Source organism: Hypomesus nipponensis, chromosome 15 (genome assembly GCF_054491055.1).
Source record: "Hypomesus nipponensis isolate SF chromosome 15, ASM5449105v1, whole genome shotgun sequence".
NCBI classification, from domain to species: domain Eukaryota; kingdom Metazoa; phylum Chordata; class Actinopteri; order Osmeriformes; family Osmeridae; genus Hypomesus; species Hypomesus nipponensis.
Window position 1 is genome coordinate 12895992 of NC_140375.1, and position 27749 is coordinate 12923740.

At 44.2% G+C, this 27749-nt stretch overlaps 2 protein-coding genes across 3 annotated transcripts; both read right to left on the bottom strand.

Moving 5' to 3' along the window:
• Window positions 1-255: 255 nt before the first annotated feature.
• b3glcta (beta 3-glucosyltransferase a) lies at window positions 256-27643 on the bottom strand. Of its 2 annotated transcripts, XM_084674675.1 has the most exons (15): window positions 27489-27643; window positions 21134-21177; window positions 16970-17009; window positions 10155-10264; window positions 8385-8461; window positions 7896-8007; window positions 6226-6362; window positions 6066-6129; window positions 5354-5482; window positions 4595-4664; window positions 3540-3653; window positions 1723-1822; window positions 1346-1465; window positions 1088-1232; window positions 256-854 (listed from the first exon to the last, which is right to left on the bottom strand). In XM_084674675.1, the coding sequence occupies exons 1-15, from the start codon at window positions 27550-27552 to the stop codon at window positions 690-692; spliced, it is 1491 nt and encodes a 496-aa protein (XP_084530801.1). In that variant the 5' UTR covers window positions 27553-27643; the 3' UTR covers window positions 256-689. The 2 variants fall into 2 exon arrangements, with proteins under 2 accessions (XP_084530801.1, XP_084530802.1); XM_084674676.1 differs by lacking the exon at window positions 10155-10264.
• Window positions 1820-3418, bottom strand: LOC146257587 (uncharacterized). The gene is made up of 2 exons (XM_084674677.1): window positions 2161-3418; window positions 1820-1985 (listed from the first exon to the last, which is right to left on the bottom strand). The coding sequence occupies exon 1, from the start codon at window positions 3376-3378 to the stop codon at window positions 2797-2799; it is 582 nt and encodes a 193-aa protein (XP_084530803.1). The 5' UTR covers window positions 3379-3418; the 3' UTR covers window positions 1820-1985; window positions 2161-2796.
• Window positions 27644-27749: the final 106 nt, after the last annotated feature.

Genomic DNA, 27749 nt, shown 5'->3' on the forward strand with positions numbered 1-27749 from the left:
TTTAAGAATATATTTCTGCAATATATATTTTTATCTTTCTGTATTATTTTCTAAAATAACTTGTTGGTTCAGCTGAGATTATTTTCCTGCTGCTTAACTGGACAATAACAACTCAGCAGCAGGTCAACTGAAACACAGCAACACCAGTTTTGACCGAGAATGCCTTTTTTCTGGTTAAATTGTCTATACTACAGCTCAATCATGAACATTTTCCAAAGATATATTATGCTACACTAATATAAAACCAGACACTCGTTTTTAAATAAAGAAACTTTTATTATCAAAATGTAACACATTATACAGCGTTATTAACACTGAAATATGCTCTTAGTATCTAAATATTGCAAGGGATAGATTATCTATACCTATACAATAAAATATAGTAAATATTCACAGACAAGATTCATGTTTTCACACAAACTAAATAACCTAAAATTCAGTTAAAACAGCAATCAAAAAGTTGGAGAACCTCAAGTCATGGACAGAGGCTTGCATGCTCCTTCCTTATGCATCTCAGCAAGATTCACAATATATAAAACATTTACAACAATAAAAGAACCTGGGGACAATTCTTGTCCATGACTTCACGAAATACAGACATTTGGACCTAGACTTGCATATTCTCTCTCACACACACACACAACACAAACACACTCAGACACGCACAGGTGAGTTGTGTGCCTGAATCATTATAACTCCTCCTTAATGCTACCATTTGATCCATCTGTCGTCGTCCTGATGTCATCCTTCAGCCACGTATTGAAGACCACTATGGGGTCGACATTCCAGTGTTTGTGGAAGGAGATGGGGACCTGGTGGGCCAGAAAGTCTTTGGCGTAATCGTCTGGTCGTGCCTGGAGAACACACACACAGAGCAGACCAGTCAAGCCGTGGCACGGAGGGGAACTGCACCAGAAAAAGACTAACTACAGAAATACAGAGTGAGGTCATTGGCTATATTTACACGAAAACAGCCATTTTGGTAAACAGAGTCTTGCAGACTAATTAATCAGGCCTACCACATTAATAAGATAAGTGGATTGAGTCTGGTGGAATAAGCTGGAGCCTCAGACAGCGTGATGGTTACCTGGTGGAACAGAGGGCTGTGCGTGATGGGCAGCGCCAGGGCATTGAGGCACATCCCCAGCACCATGTCGTCGGGAGCGTCGTCACTGTAACACTTACAGCCACTCCTCATCAGCCTGACCACCGCCTCCCTGCTGAACACCATGCTGGACACAACAGAGGACACGACACGGGTGAACACACCGCCGGGGACAAGATGGCCGCCGCGGTGTGACGCGGCGAAACGAGTTGAGCGAGAGCGGCTGCGCGGGGGACCCACCCTCCTCCACCGGTGATGTAGCTGTAGCCTCCCTGGCTCAGGCCGTAGCCGTACCTCTCGCCCAGGCACACGGGCTCAGCCGCGTCGTAGCAGCTGAGCAGGGCCTGCAGCCTGGGGAGACTGGAGGAGGGGGGCACAGAGCACACACATCCCACACACTCAGGCTACATAGTCAGGCCTCCACACACATCCATGGTTGGCATAAGAGTGAAAGGGAGATATTTTGGCCCGGCTAGCGTGAACGTTGTACTTGGCTACTGTATATGTCGAGCAATTTGGAATCCCGAGATAATTAAAGCTCGGTTCATGGCGCGCAACAAGTGACATTCAGACCAGTGATTGAATCCCTTGTTGTAATGATACCGATGATGTCCTACCTGATGAGTGTGTCATCATCCACAATCAGTAGCCAGCTGGTCTCTGGCACCGCATCACTGACAAATCTCTCCAGGATGGCAAACGTTTTCCCACAATGTCCTGCAGAGCAGGTCAACGATGGTTCAATTCAATGCTTGTAGGTACCAATAGGGGGAACCATTGGACAAGTCTCCGACGGCAACAGAGCCTTGTGTTCTGTGGCAGAACTACTAAACAGTTGCCTCGGGAACTGATAGAATCAGAGGCTGCCCTGTCCCACACACTGTTAATCAATGAAACGGGTTAATTCACTTGGCTTGAAAATATGCTACAATATACACAATAAAACTCTCCATTGAAGAAAATCCATAAAGGGCTCTCTTTCATCACTGCAGTAGGCTACATGAGTCATGGTGTTTGATTTACATATCAGCTAAGCATTGAATATTCATAATTACAGTAATTGCTGCCCTTGGAGTCAGTTCAGAGTAGTGGGTGGTGTCTATGGCAGGACCTGCTACACACACTGCAATCTTTAGAGGAAATGGCACTATACAACTTCAATTACACACAATCTCCCGCCAGCGGCCAATGAGGCATTCATCTAATCATTATAATGAGAAGACAATGAAAAGGATCGTTTATGAACTATGAAAGCTTTACAACAGCAGACACGGAGGGCTAAAGTCAATCATGCCTCAACTACTGATGAGTGTAATGCTCTGTTTTCAAGTTTAAAAACAAAAACAACAAATGTTCACAAACAAATCCACAGCCATGGGATTGTCAGTTATGAAATGCATAGAGTTATGTTAGAGTTAGGAAAGAGTTTTTATGAAATTTTATGAAATGATTATCCCCTATTACACAAACCTTTTGCCTGAGGTCTGCCCTTCTACAGCTGGCTGAATGAAAATGACTCAGGTCATTAGACTTGGTAAACAGCAGAAGAGAGCCAACCATTTGGAAATGTGCAGATTGTGGCATAAAACACGACGCTCAATTAACAAATTCATGCATAAACAGCAAAGCAAAACAGATGCAAACAATGTACCCAAAGCCTATTGATACAGTACCTCATTCTGGTAGTGAGACTAGATGGGTCTGACACACTGCCTTCTCTCAGTGTTGGGTACGCCCAGGGTCATGGTGGGTAGAGACTCACCTCTCTCAGTGTTGGGTACGCCCAGGGTCATGGTGGGTAGAGACTCACCTCTCTCAGTGTTGGGTACGCCCAGGGTCATGGTGGGTAGAGACTCACCTCTCTCAGTGTTGGGTACGCCCAGGGTCATGGTGGGTAGAGACTCACCTCTCTCAGTGTTGGGTACGCCCAGGGTCATGGTGGGTAGAGACTCACCTCTCTCAGTGTTGGGTACGCCCAGGGTCATGGTGGGTAGAGACTCACCTCTCTCAGTGTTGGGTACGCCCAGGGTCATGGTGGGTAGAGACTCACCTCTCTCAGTGTTGGGTACGCCCAGGGTCATGGTGGGTAGAGACTCACCTCTCTCAGTGTTGGGTACGCCCAGGGTCATGGTGGGTAGAGACTCACCTCTCTCAGTGTTGGGTACGCCCAGGGTCATGGTGGGTAGAGACTCACCTCTCTCAGTGTTGGGTACGCCCAGGGTCATGGTGGGTAGAGACTCACCTCTCTCAGTGTTGGGTACGCCCAGGGTCATGGTAGCTAGAGACTAACCTTTCTCAGTGTTGGGTATTCCCAAGGTCATGGTAGGTAGAGACTAACCTCTCTCAGTGTTGGGTATTCCCAAGGTCATGGTAGGTAGAGACTAACCTCTCTCAGTGTTGGGTATTCCCAGGGTCATGGTAGGTAGAGACTAACCTCTCTCAGTGTTGGGTATTCCCAGGTTGATGGTGGGTATAGAAGGATCAGCATGGTCGCTGTAGTACTCGAGTAGAGACGCCTCTTTTTCCCAGGTCTTCTTCACCACTGGGACTGCGGCAAGACAGGAGGGAAAATAGCGAATCAATACCACACACACAGGCCCAACTACGCAGTCTACCACACACAGTCCTAACTACACATGGTACTACATAAGCTCAACATACACAGGCAGAGTGACATTATTTATCATTTCATTATTGATTGTAATTGGTCATGTTCAGAACACACACGATATGGAACATTTACTACGACTTTCGAGCTTATCTAAAGTCTCTCTTGTGCAAAACAGAATTTCCACATGGGTGGAAAGTGGAGTCAATTGGGGGAAATGTTAATGAGAAAACGAGCGCTGTAAAATCAGAGTATGTCTAATGACCTGACAGAGGACACATCAATGATGGCTGTTTGGGAGAGCAGGTCATTTGTCATTTGGATCTAATGCAGAATTTTCAAGATTCTACTGGCGTCAAACTGCAGCACTTTATCTGTCTCATTAATCTTTTATAGATTTGAGGTACTAAAAGCTTATCCAACACCACCATGACACCCACAGTAACAAGGAGTGAAGAATCATTTTTAGGTGATGTTTCAAAGCTTAGTTGATGTTTTCCTGTGTTAGGGTCTGACCAGAGCAACTTGAGGGTGTGTTACATGTCATGTCTGGAATCCTCCTCCTCTCTCTATCTCTCCCCAGGAGAGCCATTACCACATGACGGATGAAGGGAACACATTTGGAAACATTTGTCTCAACACAGACCATGCCACTCCACCAGAACCCATACCAAGTAACCCACAAGATATGAAGCAGGTCACAAGAATAAGCACTTAAAGTCACCCATTTCATACAAGGTTACAAGTGCGGTAAATCTTTCTGAGGACGAGCAACACCCAATGTCTACATGAATATTTCAGAGGAATGTCAACTGTAAATGGCCCCCATCTGCAGAGTCCCCAGTCAGCAAGTTTAGCAGCTCAGATGGGGTGTGACTCACGTCTCTCAGCATGAAACCTTTTGCATGTTTTCACGGCAACAAAAATGTCTTCCTTCTTCGCAGGCTCACCCTTAGATAAAAGCAGAGAGATTGAACCAACATTTACAATATTGCACAGACTTAGGAAGCTGGTAACACATCATATTTCGAAGGGTTCAAATGCATTGGATGAATCTCCAGAGCAGGACGATTTGTCTTAATGCTGAATGGGAACTGGCAATTATTAGAATTCACGCCCTCTGGTCTCAGTCTTTAACTCTCTAATGTTGAAAGGATGTCGTGTTCCCTGCTGTCAGTCCTCCTCTGCCTGTTGGGATATAGGGAGGGAATGCGGAGGACGTTTTCTATCATCAAACGAGAGGCGGTGAGTTGAGGTAAAAATGAGTGGAGAAAAGGTAGAAGATGTTTAAAGAGCAACCATGGAACAACCTGTTTTCGAGATGCCTTTTTTACTGTCATAGACCATTTTAATTGCCTACGAACACATCGGATACAGACACTACATCCTCAGCAGTTGTGATGTGTTTTGTGGGGAAAGTAACACTGCTTTAGCCTTCCTACACCTAACTAGATTCTACAGGGACAGTTTCCATGAAACCCATCATAAATACGACACATTACATGAGAGGAAGTTGTTCTGTACTTTAATGACCGTTACAGTCAAGTGGTAACGTCGATCACCAGTACGAAGTGCTCTGTGTGTGCTGTCTTCCATCAGGGCCTGTGGGAGTGAGAGGTGAGGACGGTCGAGGTACCCACACACAGGGAGAGCCGGCTGAGGAAGGTGGCGCAGTGCTGGGCTCTGGGAGAGTCCTCTGGCTCAGTGCACAGCTCGGGCACGGCGGTCAGGCGGAGGCCCTTCCCATCCTCCCAGATGAACAGTGCAATCTACAACACAGCCACATGCCCATGAGCGCCATCCGATACCACATCTCAACAAATGGAAAGAATGGACAGTATTGATTTCCTAATCTTTTTTCCACGCTGTGGTATCTCAATGAGTATCGAGAACTGTAATTGAATAAAGTCTTATCAGAACTTCCAATTCGGAACTCGGCCATTGGTACTGTGACATCTTTAAACCAAAGAGGTGATGAATACTGAGGATAGACGGAGGGTGAGATCAAGCAGAAGCTTCGCTCTCTGAAAGGTTCCAAAATAACAGAGGAAGACATGGAGGAGTCACAAGGACAGAGCATATGTGGACCCACACGTATGTGTGGCAGGCAGGATATACAAGATGACGAATATAAATAAGCTGCAACACCGCTACGGTGAGAGGACAGGAGACAAATACATGCAGATACTTGAATTGAATTGAAGTCTGTTCTGACTTTAACAAGAGGTGCAGGAAACGGAATGGGCAGCTGGTTAAAATAAGAAACTGCGGTCACACCAATTATAAAGCAAGATAAAATCTACTCGACCGACAATTTTCATCAGAAGGACCCATGCTGGTGTAATAGCTCACCTCGTGCTTCAGGTCGATGGTGAAGTCTGATTTGAGAGGGTCCTCTCTTACTTTTTTTGCAAGCCTGAAATATCAGATTAGCGTGTGTTAGTCATCTGGAAACCTCTAAAAATGGCCTTGATTGGCTGCAACAGGAATAGAGGAACAGGAATAGGCTTACCTGTTAATAAGGGGTGTGCTCAGGGCCCAGGACGCAGCAAAGTCGGGGTATTTGAACACTTTGGGATTCTCAGCAAAGGCGTAGTGATGTATGATGGTGGACTCCTCGTCGTAGAGAGGCTTACCGAGGAACCACTCCTGAAGGATGGACACACATCACCAGAACAGCCGGTCATCCTCCACAACACAACACACATCTACAACGGTGCATGGAAATGGACTTAGTTTGGCATGCTAACATGGTGACGACGGTTTGCTAATACCTCAGACCCATACCCATCAGACTAAATTCTACATAGATTAGAACATTGACTTTAGGCTCTGCTTTGAGACAGCAGATTGAAAATCAATGAAGATGCTGCAAAAAAATATGCACCAGCAAGTCTGGTCAATTGTAATGATCTGGTCTGTCTGTAAGCATATCAAACAGGATAGGTCCGATGTATCGGCCAAGTTAGTTCTCCCAGATCAGATCAGGACCATCGGGGGTGGGTGTGATACACGCGTCATACTTCTACTTTCTCCAATTAGCCAGGAACAACACTAAGGACATTTTCACACGGAATACGCTTCTGGACAAGGTTACAATGGGTTATAAATTACAAAGGCCATGGTAGTTTTACAGCTCTGTGCTGTCAGAGTGAGGTGTGCAACGAAGCAAGCCATAAAGATGCTGTAAATATCCCACGTCTTCACAACCATGGCCTGTCTGAGGGGAATGACAATATATTGAATTCCAGTCCAAGAGAAGTAAGAAACCCAATTTGAACCTTCACTGATGTTTCTTGCAGGCTCAGAACATAAAGTATACGTAATTACCATAGAATTTTAAATGACTGCTGTTGCTTAAGCTCTCAGCAACACTTTACATTATGGTTACATTAGCTACCATTTAAAGTCAATACATAGCAATACCAATTGTAACAACATTGTAGCTAGGAAGGACTGATTAGCACTATATTATTACACAACTCAAACTTGGTATGGGGAGGTTGTGCTTTCCAGTGCTAAGTGGATTTTAATATGGATCTTTTTTTGGTCACAACCTTCAACTCACCCTTAACATCTTCTTACCACGAACACCCGCTCACTCAGCCTGTACTGTGCCACCTTACACGTTTGTATGTAGTTACAGGAAAATTAATGTAACCTAACTTTAAAGTGTTTCCCTCTTCTCTAATGTTTTGATAAAAACAAAATTACAGCAAAGAGTTGATTGCAAGCACACATTATCCACCACAGGACAACAACAACCAATGAAGCACCTGAAGAAGCTCGACCTGGACTAACTATCTTCTGCTTGGCTTCAGGGCACTGAAAGCAGCATGTGGCAGTACATTACTGCAAAAACCCATTACTTCTGCTAACTGTACATTTGTCCTTTCTCTGCATGTTGTTTAGAGATCCGGTTGTGCCAATGTCTTGCAGCAGTGTAGCTGAGATATTAGTCGCACTCTGCCTGGTAGCGGAGATTAGATTTTTTTTCCCCCACTGTGCCTGGTAATTATAGACCGTTCATTGACTCTGACTACCAAAATACTGTTTACACGACTACACACTTCTAGTCCTTGATTTTCTGCTGCACTTTCTACACACACTTGTTTGTATGTCCCTATGGATAAATGTGTCTGCTAAATGACTAGCATGCAATTGCAAAGACGACAAACTTACCTTACTTCTGTCAAACTTCATGAGGACTTGAACAAGTTTGGTCAACCTCACATTGGTTTCCTCCTCCAGGAACAGAATCCAGGAGGAGTTCTTTTTAAAGGTAGAAGATAAGCTGAGGATGATGAGCACAACGCCCTGAATGAACTTCAGGGTCGATGGAAACATTTCACATAAAACCTGGAATCCAATCACTTTATTAATAGCCATGTCAGTTTATCATTAAAAAAAAAGTTATTGTGACCTTGCAGCGGTCTTATCAAATGAGGAAATGTTTCTAAGGTTAATGGTTGCACGGAACGTGAGCAAAAACTCGGTACATCTTCTTTAATCAAGGCTCGCTCTTGTCTGGGTTTAAATGAGGGTTGCTGACCCTGAAACACGCAAGCAGCCCTGTGAACGTTGACACAGCCAGGGAGCACCAGCAGCAGTTGCGGAGGTGAGCCTCACTGATGGCTTCTCTCTCAAGGCTGACAGCTCACGAGCACTTACTGAGGAAGCAGAGGTAGGATACTCCAGTCTCCCTCGCTGTCTGACAGACTGTGAAGAAGCAGTACAGTAGGGACGGCCTGCAGACACACACATAGGACAATAAGACATTTACACAAACACCGGCTCACAGCTCTGCTAAGGAGAAGACCTCCCTCACAGGAAGTGACGTCACCGAGGCATAAGGCCATTGAGCACATACTCGTGGACACACTGTCAAATGATTGTCATTTCTTAGATCTAAATGAAATACTACAACCATATGTAATCTAAATAAATACTGTGACAGCCATATATACCTTTCTATTATTATTTACCAAAGTAGATTCACTATGTCTGCACTATGGAACAAAACCTCCTCTGTGCACGTTCATCGAGCTGAATTACTAACCTGACGTTGGCAGACACTCAAGACAACATTCGCTAGGCTATTGGCATTACGAGGACGTCGATTTAAAACCGACACCTCTGATCTGCACTTGCCGTTCTCCCAGATACCGCGATGAGTCTACGGGCATGCAGCTGTGACTACATATGTAACACTTTAATGACTCATCCATGTGTCGGACAGAGGACACTTGAGCTGAGGAGTGTGTGTCGTGCTGCTCCCACGCCCCCCCCGAGAACATGCAGACTCCTAATCAACACCCGAGAACCCTTCCCTGTGTGGATATGGCCATGATGAACAGCACATGATTGCATTGAGACTCAGGGGAACATGGAGGGGGTCAGAGGCCAGCCTGCCATCGAGGAAATACGGGAAGCTGCACTTTAATCACGAAGGAGACTTACGAGGGCTTTGTCTCCACCTGCACACACGCTGAAGACAGAGTAATGAGATGGTCTGAGTGGCTGTCACTGCCTGGCCCTCTCCTGTTCCTCGCAGGGAAGCCCATAAGCCTGCCAGTCTACATCTCATCACCTGGCCCCATACGCACAGGTTTCTCCACCACCACCGGAGTGGTGCGTCAGGGCCAGGTACGGTCAGCTGCTTTCCATTCAAGTGAATTGAAGAAATTGGGTGTTGTGAACTGGTGCTGTTTATGCTTTATGACGTCCCACAAGCATGAAGACATGAGGACGTTGACCAACACCACTGTTGGTTAATATGGGGACCCTTTATCAGCAGATACTCTTAAGGTAGATGACTGGAGGGGACAGTGTCCATAGCCAGGATCTCTTTGAAATGTACATCAATGACCAGGAGAGCAGAGCTGATGCAGAAAGAAGAAGGAATGGATCCCAGAGATGATCTGAAAAGTGGTGGAATCAGTGGACCAAGTCATCATTGACAAGATGCAGAGCAAGCCAATTCCCTTCAGTGTCTCAACTGACAATGCCAGAAACTGGGTCAGAGATGATGTGAACAACACCCGGTTTGCTCCAGTTTCAGTGTTGAACTAAATGTACGTTATCTAATAATGTTTTATATATTTACAGGCCATTGGAGAGGATGTTTAATGAATAGAAACAGAATGTCTGTCTGAGGTGATTCTGCAGTCCGCCTCCACCAAAGCAATGCTGACACCATGTGGCATCAATACTAACTACAGAAGGGCAGCCTTGTTGGTGAACACTCACTTTGCACACCTTTTCCTTGTGGGTCTAAATGTGTGTGTGTGTGTGGGGGGGGGGGTGTGTGGAGGGGTTCTGTATGTTTGTGGAGTGAAAGGGTTGTGTGTGTTTGGGTGGATTGATGGATTGATGGCTGGATGGCTTGTTCTGTGTGGGGGTGGGGGGAGTAGGGGTGTGTGTGGCATGTGGCACTGTTACCATAGAGAGGCTCTCCGCCTGGTGGAGCAGATCGGCTCTCCGTCTCTCCGCCTGTCTCACATGGAAGGAGTTTCTCTGGCTCTGGATGACAAACACTATCTCCCGCAGGTCTGAAACACACCACACAACCACGAGGATCAAAGCGGGTCATCAGATCAGCTACGCTCGGAAAAACACAGATCACAGAACAATTCCTCAGAACTCCATCTGTGTAGAAGGAACCGCACCGTGGTGGAGATGTGTTCATTTGGAGTATAAAACCCCCAAGACACACGCTCTCTCAGGGCCTCTGTTGAGGCTCGTTCATCCCCCCCACCGAGAGCTTCGTTTGGCTACGTGACGAGAAGAGTAAATGGCAGGACAAGCAGACTTGGAGGTTTCTAGAATGATCTTTAGTCAGATGAGTCCTGGTATGCAGTGGCACAACACGCAAGCTGCCGACACAGCACACAGCCCAGCTGTCGGCCTCTGACTGACACAGCTGCACTGTAAACATTACAGAGTACCCCTCTGCATAATGAGTATGAGATTGACATGGAGCCAGTCGATAACTTCCTGAGGCAGTCAAACAAAGTCAGTTTAACTACCTCTATCACTCTCGGTGGAGTGTACCTTCTCAGTGCGGATGACATGTTTACATATCATCATAGTCATCTTCATAGGCCAATAAAACAGGCTCATTAATGCGGTCTAGCTTCATGTGAACCAACCGACAGAAAAGTAATGATGGATCTTGGATCATGTACCACATCAATGGCAATGGACATGAGTGTGTTAAACAAGTCTCCATATCGCCCTCCCAGTCAATACAATCACAGCTGGTGGCTAAGGGATTAAGGGGAGTGAGGCATGCGTGTCATCTTGTTTATCACACTGTTCACTGGAGTTACACCGACCCACTCTACCGAATCCTCTAAGCCATCTTTCACGTACATACAATCAACTTCCCAGCGCCTCGCTCAGGGAGCTGTGACCACAAGGCAGCCATCTGACCCTGGCCTGCCAAGTGGCAGGACCACAGGACGTGTCCAGGCGTGGAGGACAAGAAAACCAAGGGAGCCCAGCTCTTCAAGCCCAGGTGACCAGGACAAACAGCTCTTGCTGTCATGATTTGCGGCCTTTCGAGAGCTGGACCTGAACACGTGTTAGCGTGGCCTCAAACAAACACACGTACGCAGCTGGCAAGTCACTCTCCCTTCCTGAAGTTCCAGACATTTTAATTAGCTGGCTAAGTATACCCACAGAATGTAGTCATAAGGGAAGAATTGGCTGTCATAAATCACCATGATCTGCACTGGTGCCGCTATAAAGCTTTCTAATACGGTGCCGAGAAACACTGAACCATTATTCACAGCCCAAACAAGTCACAGCAGCTAGTGACAGCACTGTAATCATCCCTTCAAGACAGTTGTGCTAGACCCCAAGAGAAGAGAGAGGGGGAGAGCAAGAGAGATGGAAAGAGAAAGAGGGGAGAGCGAGAGAGGAAAAAAAAAGAGAAAAATGTGCAGGAAAAGTGCTGACATTGGCAGAATTGGATGCATTGCCTCCTTTTCAATTCTATCACACAACCCATTGCAACGGTGGGCTGAGATATTAGCACTGGGGTCAAGGGTAAACACTGCATCAGTGCCATCTGTTTTTAATTTAGTGTCGGTATGTGCTCGCATGGATCCATGGCCCTGGTCAAATTTGCCTGCTAAATCTGATCATGTCCATCTCTAAGACCCTACATCCCCTGTAGCTCAGCTCTGAAAGAATACTCTTTAGAGATCCTTAAACAGAATATATACTCTCTGAAATGCTTAGAGACTATATTTACTCTTAGAGATCCTTAGAGACAGTATTTACTCTTAGAGACCCTTAGACAGAATAGTATTTCACCCCGCTAGACACCCTCTAAATGTCCTTCTCTCTGGCTTCAATGTTTGTGTGTATGTGTGTGTGCGCGCGCTCGTATGCTTGAGAGAAGGAAAGCACAAGCATATTTTGTGTGTTTGTGTGTGTGAGAGTCAATAAGTCAGTGAGAGAGAGAGAGAGAGAGAGAGAGAGAGAGAGAGAGAGAGAGAGAGAGAGAGAGAGAGAGAGATGTATGTGTGTGTGTGTGTGAGTGAGTCAATCCGTCGGCGAGAGAGAGAGGGTGTGTGTGTGATGTGGTGCTGTGGGAATCACACAGGGATGTGGAAGTGTGTGTGTTAGCCCCGAGGTGCTGTTATACACCCTCCACCTGATAATGCAAAGCGCAGCAGTAGCAGCAGCTGCCTGAATGTGGTGCAAGGATCAGATAAGCATGATGCCAATCCCTCATAGTGTGGGTAGCCTAATACCTGAGTCAGAGCAGAGCAGAGAGTGGAAGTAAAATAAGAACCTAATAAGAGGGAATTCAGAGGCCCAGGCTTCACACTAATGGGTTTCGATTAATCATCACACAACAAGGTAGAGGGGGAGGGAGGAGACATTCTGTTCCAGCTGCTCTTACCTCCTAACCCATCTTGTTCCACTTCCTGCCCACTCCCCTACAGTAACAATCTCCTTTGTTACTAATGCCTGACACCCAGGATCTGGCCGTGCCAGGCAAAGCAAGCCGTCAATAAATCGATCGACTTGTAGAGCAAAACATTTTAAACAGCAGCTCTTGTGCCAAAAAGACGCTGCAAAGCCCTTCTCAATGACACGAGGAAGCGCTTATGGAACCCCCCCTGGCAGAGAGGAATTAAACTGGGGTGAATGACAGAGAAGGTGGTGGGGGAGATAGCAGCCTGGCTCTGGTCATACCAGAAACACGTGTTTTATTTTTGCCGTGCCGTTGTCTGATCCAAGTACTGGAAAGCATATGAGTCTGGTGTTCTCCTCTTTCCTCCGACCCAATCTGTATTCCACAGGAGGGCCCCACTATAGATAAAAAAGACTGTATCTGCCCTGAGATATATTGGCTGGAATGAGACACAAAGGACTGCTACCCCTTCTCTCCCTTTCAAACCGCATGGAGTTAGCCTTCCAACACTATCATCTTCTGCCCAGTAGCAAGCTCTGGGAGGATCTGTAGAGAGTGTGTGCTGGTATTTTCTACAACTTTGTGGAAAGAAAGAGAGAAAAATACAAGAAGTTAAGCTTCAAAAAGAAAGTTCCACAGTGTGCATGCTGCAGGTCATCCGTGTTTGTGTCTGTGACTGAATGCATGCTTCAATGCTAAATGTAGTATCTTTGTGCATGTGGTGTCTGGTCCCTGCAGAGCTTTCACCTCAGTGACACAAATCAATGCTGACACTTCCTCAAAGCAGGGTGGCAGAGGGGTGGCGGGGAGGAGAGAGGCAGAAGGGCAGAGGGGTGAGGGGCAGAAGAAGGAAGGGAGGAGTGAAGGAAGAAGGAAAGGAGGGGGGAGAGGGGTGAGGGCAGGAGGGATGAGATGCAGAGGGTAAGAGGTGAGGGGCAGAGGGTAGTTGGGGTGGGAGGCAGAGGGTAAGAGGGGTGAAGGAAGGAGGAGGGGCAAGGGAGGGGAAGAGGGAAGGGGAGAGAGGTAGAGGGGAGGCAAGGGGAAGAGGGAATGGGTGAGGTAGGCAGGGTGAGGGGCAGAGCTCTGTGCCCCCTGGCCACTCCTGTAGCTCTGTCAACTCCATCAGCGTCAAAGAGCAGGTGAGGGGAGTCACAAAAACGGTCACCTAAGTCCTTACTACAGCCCCAGGCTTCTACACAAGCTCTCACACACACACACACACACACACACACAAAGCATCACTGGGAAGAAAAAAATAAAGACCATGTATAAGAAAGTGGGTCTTTGACTAGCTATGTGACAGCAAGTTGTTTAGTCTCATAGAAAATTCAAAACGCTAAGCAAAGAAAAACACAAAGCATGGGAATCTGATCAATGGCGCCATTTCAAGAGAAACGGTTTGATGTTGAAAAATTCCATTCTGCTTCGGCTTTTGTAATGCTGCAACTCCACAAGTGAGACCATGAAACTGTTTGGAGAACAATGACGGCGTCATTGCACAGGTAGTTGTCTATCTCCGGCAATCACCGCAGAAGAGAGAGGATGTCAATAGCTCATTTCTATGAGGGGCGAGAAAATGCATCCTCGCCCAGCTGCTGATTGTGTCGGTGTAAAACCTGTCTCGCTCCAATGACTCACATTATTGGGTTCCCCCTATGGACAAGGCGCCCTGGAATATTTTCCATGAAAATCGTGACATCTCTCCCTGTTTACGTCCGAAAGCTGCATCTCACGCACGGACCTCATCAGGAGCACCGAGCTGCTGTGGGGGGGGGGGGGGGGGGGGGGGGGGGGCAAACCAGCCATGACCGTCACACCACACAGCACCACCATTTACAATTTACAATACCAACCCTCAGGGCATGAGGGCATATTCTATCCAAAAGTACAAATTCAATAAAGCCCAGTGGGGAGTTGGATTCAGCCAACTTGAATAGAATTAATATTTACCAAAAGCCATCTGGTCAGCAGTGTGTGTCGTACAATACCTAACTGAAACGGTTTCCTCTCATATCCATACTGGCTTTTAATTGGCCTGCCTTCAGATCAATCGCGAGCACGGTCTGTTTAACTTTCATCTTACGGTTGGAAAGGTCACTGTTCTAAATACCTCTCTGTGATTTGGAGAGGAGAAAAAAAAGAGAAAGGGGACCGAAAAAATAATTAGCTCATTACAATTCTGTCCTAGTAATGGGTATAAAAAACCAGACTAGTTTCAACACCTGAAGTTCGGAGAGGGTCTTCTGGCTAGTTTAATCATGCTCATTATAAATGCTACATTCCACTCTCTGTGGACAACTCTGGTAAAGACTAATGAGTGTTGAAGGCAGCCTTAAACCCCCTACTTTGCATCAATAATTCAGGACCCAGAGGCAATTTAGTTTGAACAGATTCCAAAACCTCACTCCCATCATCAGCCTTAAAACTGCACACCTTTGAATAAGATAACGAAGATCAGGTGATCTCACCAACACACACTGCACTGTTCTGTTCCAGAGAAAAGGGAACCACCTGGAAACATGGGAGCAATGGATCCAGCGCTGCTGCTGTGTTTCTCATGTATCTCCTTCAGTAGAGTATGATGTCTTGATGTATGAGATATACCACAGGTCAGTACAGTTCAGAGATAAGACAGGGTGGTTGGAGTACAGCTAGGAAGGCAGTGAACGGTTTTCTCTCGAGGTGCACACCAACAAGCACTCTTGACAAGTACTCCCACATTGTTCTGATGATAACGTATGAGCTTTTGAAATGTGTTGACTGTGTGGCTATCTTAAGCTGCTACATATTTCAGGAGAGCGTTTGCTGCTCAGTTTGACTTCTGTCAGCAGGGAAGTACATCTCTCATGTTCTGGCTCGCAGCCATTGCATGGATATGAAACCCCTGATAGGGAGGACAACGCTGCACTCGATGCTTAGCCACACCTAATTCTCTTTATGGCTATCATCATTTATACAAACACCACGTAGGCCTAGCCTATACAGAACGTCTAGGTGCATAACGGGAGAAAACATTCTACAGAGTAAGTTGAGGTTGCACTGACAAGTAACCATGGTATTCCTGGTATACAGTCAGGGGAAAGTGTGAAGACACTTCCCTATACACTTAGCAGACATTGTGTTAGTAGGTTCTCTCTTAGTGCAGATGCAGCGCTTTTTGGGGGGGTTTCTCTCTGAAGTACATGAACAACAAACTATATAAAGCCTGCAGCACTGCAGGAGCAATACAATGTCTTGATCTTTGTCCAATGTTTTCCAAAGGATGCCCATAGATGCACACAAATAAGTAGGCCAGTCCTGCCGTTTGATCTTCACCAAGATGTTTAACAAAGAAAGTCCTGCCTTGATGTGCTGCTTTCATTTATTCCTTTCTGGAATTCCAGGCCCACAAACAATACCCCCAGCTCAGACTGGCACTGCCTCTATGGTGTTACAAAGGGAATTACTATGGCACTGCCAGATAGCTTGATCCATTCAGATAACTGTCTGTGTTTGTGTCCTTTGCTAAGGTGCCAAATTAGGGCATTATAAACTTGTTATTGCAGGCCTTTGTTTCCGTGGTGACCCAGTTGAAAGAGGCAGAGGTCCAGAGACTCCTCTGCAGGTTGAGGAAAATCATTCACAGACGAAGTGCTCTGAAAATGTGCAAGCTCTCTCAACCATGAAAGGCGAACACCGGGTCTTCAATTTCACTCTGTTTTTGAGTCTCTACTGTCAAATCAATAATTTGAAAACTACGTCTTCAGTCATTCACTTACGTTTCTGTAAGAGATTGGGATTTATATCGCTTTGCAGGGGTTTTTTAACACCCAATTTTCAGCTGTGATAAAACAAGATATATCTAAAACAGACACCCAACAGAGAGCCCTTCAGAATGGGATGGACTTATTAAAGCATTCTTACAACTCATTTCACGCATTTAAAGCCTCAGAATGTTCCTCCAAACCCTTAGTTTAACTAGTAAGAAAAAGCATATGGCCTCATCTTACTGACATCAATTCCATAATTGAAACAAGAGAATGGGCAAGTTTAAAGCCTCTTTAATTTTCTATTGAGTGTCATGCTGGATTACCCTCATTTGCATTGATGCATCTGAAAGAAGTTGTATCACACTCCAAACTGTGATCCATCATCCATATACAATATCATGGGTTTAGAACATACACTAAATAAATGAACATGGTCAGAGATATGTCAAATGACTGCATTACTATTAATTTGTTTGACAAATCAATAGCATGCACTATTACCCAACAGCTAAATACAGTACAGAACAAGGAAACCATTGGCATCTCTGATTGATGGATAAAACTGAAAGACTTACCCAGCTGACTGTCATAGATGACATCCACCTCATCTTGGCTCTGAAAAGACGGACAGAGAAATTACTTACTGACATCAAGCATGCAGGTTGGCTCGTCGACATATCAGCAGCATCTTTTCACATCACACGCCAAAACGAACGCCTTATAAACAACCGAGAAAAGTAAGTGTGAGACTGACTGACATGTAGCTTAATGAGCGGAGTAAATCAGAGGCCGAGTCATAATTACACTTCCCTATCTCAGCTCGCTAACTTCCTCTTTAAGCTATGCGAAATGTAGAAAACCCCTGTGGGTTCCTAGATAGGAATAATGGATACTACTCCTTGTCATTAGTTCATCCTAATTGTGTGGGCTTTGCGCCTGCGGCTTCGAAGCTCTTTGGCTCGAAGCTCTCGGCTCAATTAAGGCTGTTGGTACCACGACTCCTCCAGAGCTGTCAGGCGGTGCTAGCAGCAGACCATGGAGGGATGTGTAAATCAATCACTTCTCAGACAACTTTGAAAAGCTTTCTTTTCACCTCTGTCTTGCAGGAAACATGTTTCAGTCTATGGGGAGAACGTGCTTGTTCTGGCTTCCTCCTACTCTGGAGCTGGGTAGCAGAAGCAGCAGAGTATTAATAGATAATGACAAAGTCAGACATGTTTCTGATTTATGACTACCTCTAGACTAACAATTACTCCACTCCCGGGCCCCTGAGGGGAGACCAATTTAAACAAGTCATAAATTCACACACAGAGTCGGGTGTGGCACGTTGTCACTGCACCACTGAGGGGGGCACTGAATCACAGAGCTGGGTGGTGGCCATCGGAGTCAGTTCCAAGCAGAGGAGGCTATCTATTTAAAGTCACTCAAGAGACCACCCATATAACAACAGAGAAGCGGAGTCATTCGCTCAACTCATTTCCTGTCACAAATGCAGCAACCTGGCACCTGTCAAAACAGCACTTTTCCGCCTCACCCACATTTCCCCTACTTCCTTCCTTCTCTGTAATATTCATCAAACCCTTAATGAGGAACTCCGACAGGTATCCACTTGAGGAAGCTGACGAACAGGAAGCTTGGGAAAATGAAGAAAAGATGAACAACAGGAATAAAACATTCCATGATGCTTGTAGGGTCGCAGGCACGCTGAGTTGTCAGAGTTTTGAGCTGATCAGAGTGAGCTGTAAATGTATGCAGGGGAAAACAAGATCACGTGAAGACTGATTTGATTTAGTGCCATCGGTGGGTAAAAAGACATTGCCCTAATTAGGCGCAGTAGTTGGAGTCAGACCCATGGGTTCTGCCTCATGTTCTCAAACGCTGCTCCTTCTGAAGCCCTGATCCAAAAGAGATGAGTTGGCAGCCTGGGGTCTTTAGAATACTGTATATTCATAGCTTCTAAGAAAGAATTCTGCCCAGTTATTGGTCTAAATAAAAAATATATATGTAACTGACAACTGTAATGGGCACTATTTCCAGCAACAGCAACCAAAAAAAGCCTGTCAAATACTGGATTCTGATTCACAGAGGAGATAAACAGCCTGTCACTGGCTGTGTACTGTCACAGCCATTGACAGTACACATGGCTAAACAGAACCATGAATATGCCATTCACCTGTTCCCAAATAGAGCTGCGGACAGAGGCACGAGCTCCAGAATCATCTGTGTCTCCACCTGCAGGCTTGCTCTCTGCTGCCTCTGGCAGCTGCAGGAGATGCCCCTCCCTCCCTCCCAGCAGCACTAAGCTGCAGAGAAGCAACTCTGCCATCGAGGGAATCAAGGTGACCACTTTGATGAATTCATTCATTAGAAGTCTGCGAGGAAATGGACAGAATCTGTTTGTGTTTAAGTGAGTGTGTGTGTGTCCTGTCATTTTTGTTTTCCAGTTTTTCACAGTATTTTAGACTAGCTGCGACAAGGAGTAAAAGAAGGAAAAAAGCCTCACACTGTCCCTCCAACTGAACGAGGTAGAGAATACAGATCCAGACAACCTTGACCCCCCCAACCCCCTCCTCCCTCCCCCTCCTCCCCGAGTGACTAGACTGTACTGTCACACACAGATACACATCTGTGCTCAAGGCTTAATAATAGACTGTAATTTCAGACAAGCAATTAAACACTTGAATACCTCCTTGATCAGGCAACACCTTCTCTCATATTGTAGGGGTCACTCTATAAAGAGAGCCTTCAGGGTACAGAATAGCAATACTGCTGATACGAGAAAGGCAGTCAAATATTTTGGAAGTGAAATGCAAATCTCCCAGAGGCCTTTCATGATACATTTCAGGAATGCAACTCCTCTGAGTGGGCCACACACCGTCTTTCAGTAAATGGTTTTATAGACAGTGGCAGCGAGCGTTAAGGTCAAGTCTAGCAGAGTTTTCATCATTACTGATGGAGGAACTGTTCTCAGCTCAAGGAGCGTGCTCTTCGTGGTCTCTCTCTCTGCCACTGCACTCAGGTACTGCTCCTTGTAAGCAGGGCTCCCAGTAATCCAATCTGACAAGGAGCTGTCAGCCATTTTAAGGAGGGGTCCTGAAAACCTAGTAGTGTTGAAAGCAGATTACACTGAATCCACACTATTCAACCTATCAGGGAGGCTTAGACAAATCTCTTAGGAGGAGAAATTCTTCAATGACCATCTCCCTACCCTGAGAGTGCCTTTGATGTGACAAAAACACACACACACACACACACACAATTAAAACTCATCTTGGACTTCACCAATGCATCCCGGGCTGTGGAGAGATCCGTGTCAATATTTAATTGGGGTTAAAAGGAGACTCGAGCACATCTTCCTGAACCTGTTTAATAAGTGCTATTCCATCAAGGGTCCACGCTGAGACTATTCTCAGATTACTGGTTCTGATTGGCCAGGATGTTACAAGCAGGGCAAGGCTGGCTTCCTGCCCCCTGTGCTCCATCTACAATCACCCGTCACCTCAGGGCCTCTGGCAGCAGAGGCCCATCATGTTACATTACCACTCTGCTCTGAGACTGAATTATTCAGGCCTGCTGGACTTCCAGAACTTCTACTGGAGGTGAATGATACAAGCTGAAAGAATTCATTTATTTTTGTTATGAATTACTTCAATTATGTGTTTTTATCCCTGTCATTAAGATGGGCAGGAGACGAACCTTGTGTCACTGTATTTTACAGTATGTGGAGCACATGGCCTACTTACTTTTTTGTGTTCATGTTTTGAGGCAGCAAAAACGAGAAGTGGCAGAGCACTGAATTGAAAGCACAGATAGTTCGAGGGAAGCTGTCACGGTCTGCGTCACCGGTGCGCCGGTCTGCGTCACCGGAATTCTAATACGCACCTGTTTTGTGTTGGGACTAATTAGGACGGCTATATAAGCCGAGATGTTTCCGACTTTGTTGTGGAGTCTTGTTCTTGTTTCATGCTAATGGCCGTGTAGCGTCTGACCTTTGTTTTGTGAAACTCTGTTTATTTTCAAGTAAAGACCTTGTGTGCTTTCATCCAAAAGATGTAGACTCCTTGCCTACTTGATCACAGAAGCAAAAGACCTTTGAAGTTGAAATCAGTGGTCAAAGTGTGTCTGAGGTCTACAGTACCTGGTGACTGCCAGTGATGTTGTCTCAGGAGACCTCTCCCATCCTTTACACTGTACAGCAGTTGTTGACTAGTGAATTGTTTCTGCCCCAAACCATTTTAAAACTGATAACAGCTAGACGAAAATGAGTAAATTAAGTATTAAATCAGAGAGGTGGAAAGGCCTGACAGGTAAACAGGAGAAAATATCTTCCAGAGAGAGCGCTGTAAAGCTAAACACCTCAACCAAAATCATGTCAAATGGTTCTCTCAGCCTGAAACTATTAAAGCAACTGAACATGCTCATGATATTTTAAGATGGAAGTTCAAAGAATAGCAACAAACAAGAACAACAAAATCATCCTAAAGGCAGAGAAGAAAAGGTATGGATTTGTATTGGGTTGCAAAGATTTGCTGCTCTAACCTAGGGGAAAGGGGAGTGGGAGATCAACCCAAAGAAGCATCGGTTTTATTTTGGTTGCTCTGGAACTGAAGCCTTTAACAGGAGAAGGGAAACTGGGACTGGATAAGAAGCATACTAATTAGCAATACACTAGTCACAGTCCATTAAGGTTCAGTGAAATTAGCATAGGACCATGATGCAGTGCAGCAGAGCGTCCTTACCTGAGATCCCTCTCTGGAGCTGCCAACTGCAATTGTGACAGCAACTAAAAAACAAGCAAAACATTAAATGTTATGAATGTTATGAATATTAACACCAAAATTCAGACTATCTCTCAACAGCAGACAGACTTGGTTACATGGATAAGAAACCACATTTGCCTGAGAGGCTTGCCCATGTCTTCTGAAAAATTGAGTAAGACATTACAAAGAGTCCCCCATGGGAAACAGTTTGATAAAATGATGTTGAGTCTCATCTTTGAGAAAAGGTTAGTTAACGTGAGATTTAAAAGTAGCCTTAGGGAGCCTTTCATGTCTGAGCTGGGTTTTTTTGATGGAATGCTGCACACCGTTGATCGTTGAAAGCTTACAATTAGAGCAGAGAGAGCTTCTGTCTAATCATAATTATTGATTCTGAGGCTAGAAGGCCTTCACATGAGGATCCCAAATCAATACATACTGGAGCATCAGAGCACAAGAGCGTTTCCATTCTGGTCCACATTAAATCAAGCTGGAGTAACGGTCTAGTTTAAAACCTCTTTGTGACGCAGGCCGAAACGTGTTCTTTACGCTGCAGATCAGTCTCTATTGCACAAAATAGGCGAGGGCTCGATATAAACTTTTTGAGGCACTTGTCCTTTGGACATTAACGTTTCACTTGTCCAGACACAAAAGTCACTTGTCCGGGTAAAGATTCATCATTTTATTTTATTTTTAAAATGGTGTTGACGTTTCTAGTTTGCTAGCGTCGGCAGTTGTGTACCTAGCAAGCTTTAGCAGCATTTGTATCGGTTTAATGTATGTAGTTAAATATCAGCTAATATTCAGCTGTAGAGTAGGCTATACACCAGTGGTGATTTTAGACCCTTTTTAGGGGTGCTCAAGCACCCCTAAAAAATGTTTAACAAAAATATATATATATTATTCTTTATTATCATTTGATGCTGGTAGTTCATGAAGAAAGGGACATATTTAGTTAGGGTTAGTCATTCATTCAATATTTTTCATAATAATACATTAATTTATCAAATGTTATTAAGTGAAATTAGGGATTTATAATAGCAAGAGGGTTTAGCACGGCACTGTATTCATGTCACATTCTAATTGGGGGCTGAGCACCCCTAGAGGTCTGATCCTAGAATCGCCACTGCTCAGACGCTCTCACACCAAACCTTGTACTTCTCACGCTGAGAAGGTAACGCCAACCAAGTAGTCCTGCTAACGTTGTAAACAGTAATAGACGAGGTGCAGGCCCACGGAGTGAAGCAACATAGACACGCGAACACCCGTGAAAGCTCTTCTCGCGGCCCTTTCTCTTATTTTAGATACAGTATAAGTTTAGATAGCTTGCAAATACTGAGGATAGCCTACCAATGTCGTAGCGATGCTAGCTAACGTTAGTTTGCTAGCTGTATAAAATTTCACTGGGTCTTAGAGCGTTGCTTGATTTACTGAATTTATTATGAAATGTTCTACTAGCCATTTGCCTACTTGAGCAAGTCAAGTTTTAAGCCCTGATAGTGTAATTGCAATGACACAGTAAATAATTCCTCTTTAAAGTAATAAGCCCCCGTTCAAGTGTTTAGCATTAAATTAGCTGCACGGTCTGTAGAGATCTTGGGACCAAGTCACTTATTTTGTGTTTTGCTAATACAGAATTCGGTCACATAAATTCGGTAAAATAGACGTAATAATTGGAACATAACGTGAAGTAACATAGCATTTTATTTAGTTTGCGTTTTAACTTGTTCAGTGGGACAAGTAAAGTTCTCTTCCACTTGCCCTACAAAAAATCCACAGGTCCCGGACAAGCGGACAAGCCTTAATGTCGAGCCCTGAAATAGGTACTGTATCGAAAAACACTTATGATGACCATTAATCATTTCAACCACACCTGGGATATTATGTTAGCTGTCATTTCATTTAACAGCTTTATATGTATTTATTGGTTTCTTGTTTGATGGACCTGTAAAATTCTGCTCCACAATTAATTGGTTTTAAAATAACACCAACAAGTGGTACTAATTCAAAGATTTTACTCCTTGGTTAAAAACTAGGTTAGATCAAGTCTTAAGAAGAACCCACTATTAGATAAAGGAATTATATGAAGACCTGAAATAAAACACAAGGACCAAATTCACACAATTAAAATACAGAATCACAAGGAGTGCAGCCATAGCTGCAGGCTAATTAGTCCAAAACAGGAACATGGACAGGTTTCAATGAAAGCAAAGCAGCCTCCAGAGTTAGGCTAAAGATCAGAAATCAACAGGAGGCTGACTCAAAGACAAACTGGCTGCTTACAGCTTACCAGACAGGAGAAAGTAATTACAGAAACTCTCTAAAGCCTTAACCTTCACAAACATCGATGTCTCAGTACCCTCTCCCCGGCTGACAACACTCACGCCTGAGAAGCCCACAGGTGCTGGACAGCTGTGGAGCCAAGGACATGTCTACTACTGAGAACCTTTCATGGATGTTGTGGATTAGATCTGTTTTATTGGTGGGTAAAGAATGTGTTTATCGTGTGGGTCCTCTGCTCTCCAAATTAAGATACATTTGATTTCTTTGTTTATAAGAAGAAAAGACACTTTAAATTGAAGCCAATTTTAAATCAGGGATTGAAGAGACAATAAAATAAATGGAACCAAGTGTGGTTCAGAAACAAGAAACCAGTCAATTCCACTAAATGAAAAATACTGAGTGAATAACATTAAAGAAATGAGTTGCCCCCAAAATCATTGCAGACAGACTGCATTCTCATCTGGTCTCCAGGACTCTGTCAGAGAGGATTAAAAATGCAACATTTGGCTTAAAACAGCTTCCTACAGGAATACTTCCAAGTTCACAACACATTCTGCTACATCTGTCACAAACTTGCCATCTTTCATGAAAGTCCCTGGAGTAAGATGAAAAGAAGGCGAGAGAAAGCCTTTTGCAAACACACGTGCACAGCCTACACAAAGCCACAAGCACTGCTGCGAGGACATTCTCCAGGACCCCCAGCCCCCCACACCACCCCCTGTGCATAATTAGTGTTGTTCTCTACAATGTCTCCAAATGAGCTACAATAGGAGCACTCCCTGGCTTTGATTTTAGCCACAAGGCTACAAGGCAGAAGCAAGTGCTCTTTGTGCAGTTTTGTCTGTCATTATAGTTCCCATTATTGTTCATGCAGGCATGGGTCCTTGAGCATCAATTAAATGTATTTTGCCAGATTATGACTACAAAGCTTTTTCAACTGGCTGCCGTCTCACAATGGAATTTCTTCTCTTTCCTAATGGTAGCCTAATCATTTATTTAAGTTCAAACATTGATCGTTTTATAAGAAACACTACAATAGCTGCATGAATACATTGATCCTAAGCTAATTAGAAAGATGAGCACTGGCTTCAAATATTTTATACAATGTGTGGTCTAACACAAACTACTAATTCCACAATAGTCATAAACCTTGATATCCCAACATGTAAGCTGAGGCTTCTCCAAATGGTTATCAAATACTGTTAAACCATAAAAATAGATTTTGACTGAGTACCATCCAAAAAGGAAATGTCACAAAGCTACATTTCATGATGAACTTAGTTCATCATGAAATAGGCTTCATTCAACTCATTAGGCTAGTTGTTTGTTGTTTGGAATGAACCCAAAATGTCAGTCTTCTTAATACAACAAAGGCAAAAACGGAAGAAACATTCAGCTAGCACAGATAATCTTATACAGACATCTTAAAGGACCAGATGAAGAGACTACATGAACTACCCTACTAAACATCCAATTAGAATTGAAATAAATATTTAGCAGACATACAAGCAAACTAATCAACACCTGTTTGAGATACTATGCTGTTATTTTGCCTATCAACACTGTGAGACTTGTAGATTCCTCAACATAACATGTGGCTGGTGCTCTCCGCCTTCATTTGCCAACGGCTGTCCACCCCAGGCCAAATCCCAGAACTGACTGCCTCTGATAAGCAGGGCCAAGCTGCAGCTCCACCAGAGCCAAGAGATTTCATGCTGCCCCAGTGTGCCTCCAGCTGTACCATGCTGCCCAAGTGTGTCAGCTGGTACAGTGCTTTTGCTGCTTACCTCTCACTCTGACACTATTTTGTTTATAATTTAGTTTATAATTTGTTGAATTTACAGTCATAATCAAACGGCATGAATGAGAATACTGAAATAAATATTTTCAAAATGTAAAAAATATACACTACTATAGCAGCCATTCCTGACCTTTTCCACATTGTGGCCCAGTTGCTTAGCTCAAATATTTTTGCCGCCTCCCTCAAAATACATCCGTTCAATTCGCGCTTATCATGTTTAACGACACCACGGGAGGCAAACAACTCTCTTTCATGGCAACATTTATTTGAGCGATCAAAGAACACAAAGTGTCCATCATCAGGCCAAGCCAGGCAAGGTCTATATCTTCCGGTGAAGTTAGAAACGTGACTTTTAACAACCAGAAAAGGTTATGTTAACCCTTGTCTATTGCTCAGCTTCTCACTTTTTTTCATTGAATGATAACAGGTCGCCCTTACGGAGATCTCTCCCGTTTCAAGATTTTAGTTAAAAACGGATAAAAGACATGTTACATTGCATTATCCATAGGGAACAAATATGACAGACCAATTATTTATGTGAGTTAACATTAATGACTAAAAAGCAAGCAGACAGAGTAACGTAGCTCAAAATTGTTAGCTAGCCAGCCTAGCTAACGTTACTGCTCAAATCAAAGATGGCTAGAGCTAGCCTAGCTTCTTTTACTGTACGAGTTAAATTAACCTTACCTTCATTATTGTCGATGTGGCTCGAAACGTACAATTTGAAACCCTTTTCGCTTTCCCTTGAAGGGCAGCAACACATAATCCTACATACATTGTTGATTGTCATTTTGGGGAGAAAACCCTAACTCTTCAATACGGCGTTGAAAACGAACTTAACAGCACGCTACCGGAAATTGTTGTCCTGGTGTAAGCTATATGCGGAAGTGATGCGGGCATAGTGGATTGAAGTAATTGAAGTGGGCGTATGCAAGTTAAGGCGGAAATGTCTGTTGGCCTTTCGTCAACGTGCCAAGCATAACTTTTTGCGTTTAGGTCATGATAAATTAAAGGCAAAACGTCTTTTTAAAATGTGTAAGAATTTTGATAGGCTAATCATTTAGCAACAGTATATAGAAATATTTTGATATTTATAAATGTTTCATACTTTTCATTGGTTTGGTGGCCCACCTGTACCACAAGTGGGCCACGGCCCACAGGTTGGGAATCTCTGAGCAATAGAATAGCCTATTTTACAGCCCAACATCCACTCCCTAATTCTCCCTTTTGAGAACACACAGTTTTGTTTAACTAGCTTATTAGGTAAAAGGAAAAGCCTTTGTGGAGAGTATGGAGCATGAAAAGATGGCGTCCCCCTGCTGATGATAATGATGAATTGTGGGGTCAAGGTGGGGAATATATAAAATCATATAGTCTAGGTAGGTGATGATGAAAGTAGGTCATTGTCACTAGTAATTAATAGGCACACACACAGCTAAGCAGATTGGCTAATTTACAAATAGCAAGATCATCTCACAAGGTCTAAATGAAAGGCCCGGGGACAGAAGGTAAGAACTAAAAGGCTACTTTCAAAAGGAGGACGAAGGCTCACATCCATCTCCTGCCAAAGCAATGCGCCTTAGGCACATAACGAGCTGACGAATAACCTACAAAGTAGCCAACCGCGTTGGAAATCAAATTCTTCATCAAACTAGAGTAGGTTGATGCTCAGTAATCTAATCACATGTCAGTTTAAAGTCAGTCTATTCTTCTTCACATTTTATATAGGCTAAGGACAATCTGTCATCTACATCTTCACTTCTGTTACAGTTAACTATAATTTAAGCGTCCTTATTGCAAGCTATCAGCTCCTGAAAGAGTTGCTGCCTTGGAAGTCGCATTCAGAGCAGCGCTATTGGCATTAAACTTACAGGAATGTCCATAGACTACTTGCAAAAGTATGTCAATATTCGTATTGGCAACATGCAGAATAGCTAGATACAGTTATAAACGTACAGTGGGCATTCTATTGTCCATGCAACCACAAAACCTAGCCTATGAAGTTTGAAATAAATAAACTTTCCACTTTAAATGTATGGTGGTGACAAGTATAATGTTACGTCTGCCAACACAATTTGCCTAAACGCTTTTAAAACCGGAATCAAAACAGAAAACACAGTCAATATAGCGAGTTAGCTCAAACAGAAATGAGCAACACGGTGTGCCTGAACTGGACAATACTTCAGCCTACGCAGCCCACTGTGTTTATCTCAGGAAGAGGAATACATAACTTTACAGATGTAAGATACTCACAGAGTGACAGAAAAATGAAATGGAAAAACACTTTGTGTCCGACATCATGGTTTCCTGGTACCATCTTTAAAGACTACGATGCTGGTCTAAAAGAACTGCGCTGACAGCGCTGCTAAATCTGTCTCTGACAGTGTTCGGATTCGGAATGGAATGTTTCCTTTTGCTTGCGGAGAACAAGGAGAGTGCGATCAGTCATCGCTGATTTTACGTGGCTCAGGCACGCACTCTAGTGGCCAAAAACGTTCGACTAATTCATAAGGT

Coding starts and splice junctions, on each gene's coding strand:
- LOC146257587 (XM_084674677.1), bottom strand. CDS start 3,378: ATGACCCTGGGCGTACCCAACACTGAGAGAGGTGAGTCTCTACCCACC.
- b3glcta (XM_084674675.1), bottom strand. CDS start 27,552: ATGGTACCAGGAAACCATGATGTCGGACACAAAGTGTTTTTCCATTTC. Junction 10,265..16,969: donor CATCTATGACAGTCAGCTGG/GTAAGTCTTTCA, acceptor GGTGTGTTTCAG/ACCTGCGGGAGATAGTGTTT. Junction 1,823..3,539: donor AATACCCAACACTGAGAGAG/GTTAGTCTCTAC, acceptor CCTGCTCTGCAG/GACATTGTGGGAAAACGTTT.